This window comes from Mixophyes fleayi, chromosome 4 (genome assembly GCF_038048845.1).
Source record: "Mixophyes fleayi isolate aMixFle1 chromosome 4, aMixFle1.hap1, whole genome shotgun sequence".
Lineage (NCBI taxonomy): Eukaryota > Metazoa > Chordata > Amphibia > Anura > Limnodynastidae > Mixophyes > Mixophyes fleayi.
The window spans coordinates 19,419,556-19,428,589 of record NC_134405.1 but is presented as its reverse complement, the minus strand read 5'-3'; the positions used below and the strand labels follow the sequence as shown (position 1 = coordinate 19,428,589).

Sequence of the window (9,034 nt, the reverse complement as noted above, 5' to 3'; positions counted from 1 at the left end):
TATTGCTGTGAAGCAAATGTTGTGGAACTAAAAGTCCCATAATGTCAGCTGAAGGTTACCTGCCCTTGTGTGATATCTGTATTGTTATGGTGTCCTCATTAGATGGCTGTGTGTGATCAGAGAAGTGCCCAGGTGAGTGTGATCATTATCTGCCCCAGGTGGAGGTATTAGCAGCTGATGGGAGGGGTATAAAGGGCTGATCTCACCACTCCTGTCCTTGTGCTGTTTGTTCTGCAGTCAGAATGGGGCTGTGGGTGAGGTGGAGTTGGTTGCTGTTGGTGGCTCTGGTTTATGGATCAGGATTTGGCAGTGCCGGGGAGCATTCCTTGGTTAGGCGCCAGTCAGATGATTGGTGGAGGAATTACCAGCCCTCTGTACCTCAGTGGGGCTCTCCTAGAGGGTCTCATGTGGGGGCTGCTCGGCCTGTGTCAGGATGGGGCCCCACTGTTAGGTATGATGGGGGAGCTGCTCAGTCTAGACAGCTGCAGCCACCCCAGGACTCTCCTATCAGTGTGCAGTGTGGAGAGGACAAGATGGTGGTGACTGTGGCCAGAGACCTCTATGGGAATGGGAAGCTGGTGAAAGCCTCAGATCTGACTCTAGGACCCCAGTCCTGCAAGCCTGGCCCCCAGAGCACAGTTACCAGTGTGGTCTTTGAAAATGGTCTCCAGGAGTGTGGGAACAGCTTACAGGTAATATTGTAATATTCTTTACTGGTGTGACATGGTCCACTTTTTCTCTGACTGTCTCTTTTGTATTCCTTGCCCACAATATAGGTACAAGTTTTTTTGGGGTTGAGTTAATTAACTCTCTGGGTACTAGTGGAGTCACAGGTTCTTGGTGAATTCATAGGCTGGTGTCTTATGTGTCTGTGGGGGGGAAGGATCTGTCTCTTCTGTGCACAACTGTTGCTCCCAAAGTGGTTTCCTTCCAATAGGTGCAGAGCCTGCGGTTTGTTTGTCTTGTTGTTGTCCTCACCCCCATCCCTTCACTGGTTCCTGTCAATGACTTTTACTCCCTGCCTCTGTTACACTTGAGATGAACCCCTTGCACTTACAACCCCCTCTATTTACTACAGTAAAACCCATCAGGCAGTCAGAATTATGTGAGTGTTTTCTTTGTAACAATATTCTATTTGTCTGTGTGAGGAGGTAATGTATGTGTTTATGTCTTATAACTGCTGGATATAAAATACTAATGTTGAGAACAGTAAATGTATAACACATGTGAAAGGGTCTGACAATGGTATCCATTGTTATCAATGTATAATGCATGTCCACATCATCATCATCATCATCATCATCATTTATTTATATAGCGCCAACATATTCCGTAGCGCTTTACAATTGGGGACAAACGTAATAAACTAATAAACAAACTGGGTAAAACAGACAAAGAGGTGAGAAGGCCCTGCTCGCAAGCTTACAATCTATGGGACAATGGGAGATTGACACATGAGGTTAAGTATACATTTTGCATCTTGGCCCAGCCAGACTGCAAAGGTAGGGTGACTCATAAGCTAAATGATCCTGTCACACAACAATGTTGGTCCGGGGGTAGTTGTCTTGTGTGAAATTGTGTAACAGGCTAAAGGTAGTGAGGTTAAGATGGTGGTTGAGGAATATTATAAGCTTGTCTGAATAGGTAGGTTTTCAGAGAACGCTTGAAAGTTTGTAGAACAGAGGAGAGTCTTATTGTGCGAGGGAGAGAGTTCCATAGAGTGGGTGCAGCCCGAAAAAAGTCCTGTAACCGGGAATGGGAGGATGTAATGAGGGTGGATGAGAGACGCAGATCTTTTGCAGAACGGGGTTGCCGAGTTGGGAGATATTTTGAGACAAGAGAGATGTATGTTGGTGCAGCTTTGTTGATGGCCTTGTAGGTTAGTAAAAGTATTTTATATTGGATTCGGTAGAAGACAGGCAGCCAGTATAGAGACATACAGAGGAATAGCTATTTGCAAGGAAAATCAGTCTTGCCGAAGCATGCAAAATAGATTTTAGGGGTTTGAGTCTGTTTTTGGGAAGACCAGTAAGGAGGGAATTGCAATAGTCAATGCGGGAGATGATTAGTGCATGAATTAAGGTTTTAGCAGTGTCTTGTGTGATATGTGCGGATTCTGGAAATGTTCTTTAGATGTATGTAACATGATTTAGATATAGAGTCAATGTGGGGAACAAAGGATAGGCGTGAATCAAGGATTACACCTAGGCAGCGAGCTTGTGGGGTGGGATTTATGGTCATGTGAGTGCTGTGTCCAGTTGCAGTTTTAAGATTGAATAGAGTAACAGAATATGGCAGTGCTGGGGAGTATGTCTTGGTTAGGCGCCAGTCAGACACTTGGTGGAGGGATTATCAGCCCTCTGTACCTGGGTGGCTCCTAGATTGCCTCATGTGGGGACGGATCAGCCTGTCAGGATGGTGACCCTCTGTTAGAAAGACATAGTAAAAGTCTGCTCTGCCAGTGATGTATACGTACTGTACAGTCATAACATTTACCTTAAAGGTCATAGCCATTTGGCAGACTCTTCTCCCCACAACAAATTTTGGTAACCATGCACACATGACATTTTTTTTTTTTTCTCTCATGATTGGAATCATGTTCTGAGTTGGTCGGTCCTGTCTTTCTATGTGTGACTGGGTGTTGAGATTGTGCCCTAAACCAGAATTTGTCAGCCTGAGAGGTTTTCTAATCCAACTAGGTTAGAACAAGATACTGTGCCCTATAGATTTTTTTTTTTTTTTTTTTTTTTTTTTTTTTTATCAAGCAACTATCTATATGCTTTGAACAGATGGAGACCATTTCATGTTGTAATGCTGTTCTCCCATTGGCAGCAATCCCTTTACTTTTTAGATCTGCATATAGAAACCCTTCCACTGACTTATTCATCTGTTGTAGTATTAAATGCCAACTGCCTTTGTTGAGAACCCAACCACTGCCTCTGTCTTCGCTTTTGAGTTTAATATCTATTTATAAAAATGGATACTTGGTAATAACCTCTTTAGAGCCTTTATCCCTTAAACAAATAACAAACTAGGCATAATGTTTTGGATTACGAGAATTTAGAGTGGATGGTGAAAAGTCTTTATCTACAGATGACTCCAGACTTGCTGATCTACATAACCAACCTGAACTACCACCCAAAATCCACCAGTGGTGTCCCCATCACCAGGACCAACCCTGCTGTGGTTCCTATCCAGTGTTTCTATCCCCGGTGAGTTTACACTAGTGATGGTAACCTGAGAGCCAAGGGGAGCGTTGTCTCCAAGTTATTGTATTTTAAGAAGGTTAACATTTTGGTTTAGACTATTGAGGCATATGAATGACTTCTTGGTGGAAATGCTGGGGCTCAAGGGAGTCTTGTCTGAAGCCATCATATGGCTCCTCTTACAGGGCACCATCCTTAAAATGGGGCTACCTTGCATTATACTTCTAGAAACCTCATCTGAGTGGTTGCAGTCTGCACTTCTAGTTCCTGAGATGAAGTATTTAGAACCTGTTTTGATATTGGCTAGCGCAGTTGACATGGGTACCAAGAAATATTTAAAATTTTATAGGGCTCTTAAGCTTTACTTAAAATAAATTTGTTTGCACTGGTAACAAATCAGCGTATGGAAAAAACAATTGGCACCTGGCTTCTGGATTAAAGTCTTTGTTCATACAAAAAATATATACCACACTCTTATTGCAGCCTAGTAAGCCTCATAATGGTCACTGGTTCTCTTGTGCTGGTTAAAAAAAAAAAAATTGAAGTCCATTCATCTCATGGTGGAAAGTTGTGACGTAAGGATACCAGCAGTTTTGGCTTATTAGGAGAACAGATATCTGCTACCTGGAAGCTATGCTGGCAATAAACTGTCAGGAGAGGTTGAAGGAATAAATCTTCTAGAAGTCTGTCCCTTTTTGCCTACTTGTCTCTTTCAAAACTTGTGGCTGAAAAAAACCCTGTAGCATATAGGTTTAATCCAAACACCACACCTCCCTTTACATAGAGGTAATACTATTGCCATGAAAGGTACATAATTTGGTCTCTTATCGTAGGATTTCTTTCCTCTAGTCTGTCTATGCCACGTTTTAAAAATTTCTATAATAGCATTTCATTCTACATGATTTCTAACTTGTCTTTAAGTGCTACTTGCATTGTGGTTTCTAGAATGGCTATGTAGACTTTATGATTTCATACTTGACGAAACAAAGTAGTAAGATGAGCAGTAGAAGTGATCACTACCACTTGGCGTAAATTTTTAATGTGTTTATGTTTCTTAATCTGTCTTAACACTTGGCCCTTGATTTTGTGCTTAATACTTCTCTGTAGACATGGCAATGTGAGCAGCAATGCCATCAAGCCAACATGGGTTCCGTTCAGTACCACAGTGTCCTCAGAAGAGAGGTTGTCCTTCTCCCTGCGGTTGATGACAGGTAAGTGGAGTTGGTGTGGGGGAGGGGGTTAGTGATTTTGAAGGTTTTGGTTTGATCTTTCAATCTTCTGTTTACTTCACAGATGACTGGAGTGCTCCCAGATCTTCATCTGTCTTCCAGCTGGGGGACATGTTCTCTATAGAGGCCTCTGTGGACACTCAGAATCATGTCCCTATGATTCTCTTTATTGATCACTGTGTGGCCACTGTGTCTCCTGATGTGAACTCCAACCCTCGCTATGAGATCATAACTTACAATGGGTATGTCATGTAGGGTGATATTCAGGTTGACATAATAGATTTAGCCAGGAGTCTAACCAATGTGTTCAATAGGTGCCTGATGGATGGTAAGCAAGAAGATTCCTCTTCTGCCTTCATATCCCCAAGACCCCAGTCAGACAAGCTCCAGTTTACGGTTGATGCATTCCGCTTCATTGGGACAGATGTTTCTGTGGTGAGAATTGACTTTTATATACTGTATACTTGAGTGCTGAAACTAATCTTTAATTCCAGTGGCTGACTATCTCAACCTAACAAGCCTTTCTGGTGTCTCCCAGGTCTATATCACTTGTTATCTGAAAGCTGCTGCAGTCACTCAGGTCCCTGATCCCATGAACAAAGCCTGTTCCTACATGAAAGCTTCTAGCAGGTGAGGATGTCCTCCAGTAGCTTCTCTAACTTTAAATCTTAGTATAGTTATGGAAAATTATCTTAAGGAAGCAGATGTTGTACAGCAGGTAATACTGCATATAATGTTGCTGTTTACAGCAGGGTACAAAGAGTAATTGTGAAGTAAGCAAATGCTTGAAGTATGTTGGAACTTGTTAAGATGAATACTACTAGAGGCAGCCAATTTGTGAACAGAACCAATATACATCCTATGATAACTACATCATGCATTGTGGTGGTTTTTTTTTTTTTTTTTTGTTTTATGGGCTGTGTTCTCAAATATTGGTTCAGCTAATAACAAGACAACCTCTATGTTGGAATAGGATCGTTTTAATATGCTTCTTGGTCCAAGAACTTGGCAGGAAATGTCAGACTATTCTCTCTGTAATATAAGATCTGTTTCCTTAGCTGGTCTGCTGTGGAGGGCTCCAATACGATCTGCCAATGCTGTGACAGTGGGAACTGTGCTGGTCAGAGCAGAAGACTTCAGCCTGGAAGACCAAGATTTGGCAAAAGAGAAATTGCAGCCAGTGAGTTCCAAAACTTTTGCTTGAGCTAAAAGTGGCTGCCTACCATAACTTCTTAAAATGGGGTAACCTAATTGGTAGAAGATAAAACAAGCCAACCTCTTCCTGGAGCACGCTAATCACTTGGTATGGTCAAAAAAATAATAGACTTTAGAGGTGGCACATTGGTATAGTTGGCCATGGTGGTTTATTAAAAGATAACTAATTGGTCGGGCTCTACCTAGTGTGTATGAGGGGTGATGGTCTTTAAGTGATCCTAAGCAGTTTGACTGGATTGAAGAATGAAACTATAAAATATACTGTGAGGGCTATTCAGCATTTTTGGAATGTCTAGTCATTGGGAGCTTGCTATAAACATAATACTGTTTAAACCTGATCATATATCGCCCAATCCTGCTGCTCATCTGGCTTATTGGCAGGATCACTGGGCTTTACTGGGTTTGGATGTAGCTGGAAGGCAACTGAGGATAAAGGCCAATACATGTTGGTCTACACTTACTACAATTCTTGAAAATCATGACTAAAAATGGGGCACTGAACTTCCTTCCACATTGTATGTTCCCTAATGTGTACTACCAGACAGTGATGCAATATCTGGCATGGCTGTGTGATCAACTTGTGCTCAATGTATGGTATACAGTCCATGTCTGAACAGGTCTCTAGATGTTTTGATTGGAGTATCAAATAGGTTCCAAAAACTCCATCTGGATGTATGCTATAATGTGACTAGTGGCCAATACATAAAGCCGTGTAGCCTGGGTTTAAGCATGTCCGTTAATATTTCAGGACATGGATCAGTTCTGCGGTTAGAGTGGTTTGGATAGACCAGTAGGAGGTTTAACATGTCCCTTTGCAAATAGGCATGTTAATGTTAGATCTAGATGGCCTTTCTGTTCAGGGTTAAGCTGTGACTTGTGCATGTTCTTGCACAATGTGGAGGCTACAGATCCAACTAAGGTTTTACATACAATAGTGCCTAGTATAATTCCATTATAGGATCACCCTTAGACTACATGTATAACTGAACAAGTGTGTATTTTACAAAATGGTTGTCTTTCCTTTAGGTCCTTCAACAGAAGAACATGGGTTGGCGACATTGGGTCCTCTACTGGTGGTTGGAGCAGAACGTGTCCAGGCTTCTAGAGCAACGGCTGAGTCTGGACATTTGGAACCATGGGTGTTGGTGACCATTGTTTCTGTCGGTGTAGTTGTCATGGCTGGTAGTCTTATTCTGATTGTGAAACATGTCCAGAAGAGACAGGATAATGTACTGGTTGTAGAGAAATAAAATGCTTCATGAAATGACATTCTTGAGTCAATGATGTATGTTGGGTTCAGAACTAACTATACAATGGCTAATTCTAGTGTAGGCTTCATTTGAGCTGCTGGCACACTTTAAAATCTAGATCAGTATCCAGCATTTTGCCTACATACTGCATAATCCTAAAACTACCTCATTGATGAGAATTCTCAGCATTTTGTAAAGTTATGTGATGGCTTCACTGTGCTGTTATTTCCTGACCACTCTAACTGGCTCCAGGGAAGACAGAAGTGATCAAGCCCTGTAGCTGGGCAAACTCTACCTTGACCACCTCCATGTATTTGAAAATGCAAGGTTAGCCCTCCACAGGGTATGGCCATGGTAGAGTAATCCAGGCTTAATAACTTGCACAAAATAAGTTGCAGAGATCGAAACCTTGTTGACAAATCCCTTGTATGCACGTACCCCACACTAGAAATGGAAGATATTAAAGGACCCTAAAAGTCTGATTGGTGCACATCTCTATTGACAGATGTTTTGTTGGCTACATTGATATCCTTAAACACTGACATTCGTGCCTAATGAATATTGGTGGAGAAACATCATAATGGATAGGCTGCCTTAAAAATAAAGCCTAGCCTCAAGAATTACTTGACTCCATACTGGCAGTTCCTCATAGGTGGCCGGTCTGTACACACACCAGAGATACAAGTGTCATCAGCTTCTGGAATATTTAGATAACACCATGTTGCAAAGGATTTCTGGTAATGGCAATCAGAGCTGAGGAGCAACATTTGTTTTCAAAGCGCAGCTCTGCAATCGCAGTTAGGGCTTGAAATCAAGTAAAGTGACAATATCTATATTATAATATAATTATAGCTGCCATTCACCACTATTCTGCTCCAAGCCTTTTAGCTATGGAACAATCCATCACTAATCTTCTAAGATGGAGTCCTTGTTCAACAAAGTACCTGTTTTCCTACTTTCTAGTCCTGCAATGGCTTCTCCAGAAGTGGCACATTGCACTCCAGTCTGATTTAAAGTGAAACTACTGAGTGACATGGGATTACGGAGTTCTCCAATGTAGGATGTTCCAAGGTGACTCCAGTTGTCTCAGTTGCACCCCCTTAGTTGTTCCTGAGTAAGCAATAGTTAAACGTATACCACAGCAGTGTTAATGGCAGAATTGTAACAATTGTCTTGTTTCCTAGGGACAGTAGTTACTAGTGTTCAAACATTCTATTGCGAAACAACTCTGCTGTCATCACTGAGCTGAAAGTGGATAGGATTAAATTGCATTCATAAGGCATGTATTTCGGTCATAAGGCAACAGAGTAAAAATAAATTCTACTATGAACTTTTAATGTACTAAGATGACCTCTAGCTGGAAATGGGATGATGTCGCTCCCAGTGAGCAGGCGCCGATCTTTTTCCCTGGAGTGTGTGAGGCTGAGATATAAAGTGCTTAACTGGTATTGTAGCTCTCTATATTGTACCTGGCATAATAACAGATTTCTAGAATCATTCTATATTAAACAAATATGCAGTTTATACTTTCATTGGAAATGGTTTGTGTTTCTCATTTGCTCTTTTAGTTTCCCAATGTGGAATTGTTTCTAAACATGTTACTGTATTTCCTATGGAGACTCTCATTATACAATGAATGTTCCTTTTGATGACATCCTAGTAAAACAATGTGCTTTAGCGAGATACTGACCAGAGAAACGTGTGAAACTGATCAAGTACTCAAACAATGTAGTTTAGTCTAGATCCCCGGTGTACAAGTTTAGTCCTCCAGGGCTACTAACAGTTCTTGTTTTCAGGATTTCTTTCGTCATGCCCAGGTGAGTTAATCTATTTGGCTGGGTTGGTAACTATCCCACCTATTTCTACAGACAAATCCTGAAAACATGACCTGTTGGTAGCCCTTGAGGACTGAACTTGGACATCTCTGGTCTAGATGGTCTGTATCATTTAATCATTTATTCATCCAATTTTAGGTAAGCATTTAAAAAGTTTAAGCTTTTGGGCAGATAATTAAAACTTCTTCTGATCCTCCAGGAGCTCAGGACGAGCCAAGACGCAGGTTTACATGTTGTGGCAAATTTTCTAGCAAACTCGCTAAGGCCGTACTTAGGGCTCATAATGCCCAGAGCAGAAG

At 41.6% G+C, this 9,034-nt stretch overlaps 1 protein-coding gene across 1 annotated transcript; it reads left to right on the top strand.

The window, feature by feature from the left end:
* The first annotated feature begins 237 nt into the window (after positions 1 to 237).
* LOC142151085 (zona pellucida sperm-binding protein 3-like) lies at positions 238 to 6,919 on the top strand. Its single transcript, XM_075206385.1, has 8 exons — positions 238 to 692; positions 3,094 to 3,212; positions 4,314 to 4,417; positions 4,500 to 4,677; positions 4,750 to 4,870; positions 4,974 to 5,065; positions 5,494 to 5,615; positions 6,677 to 6,919. The coding sequence occupies exons 1-8, from the start codon at positions 243 to 245 to the stop codon at positions 6,898 to 6,900; spliced, it is 1,410 nt and encodes a 469-aa protein (XP_075062486.1). The 5' UTR covers positions 238 to 242; the 3' UTR covers positions 6,901 to 6,919.
* Positions 6,920 to 9,034: the final 2,115 nt, after the last annotated feature.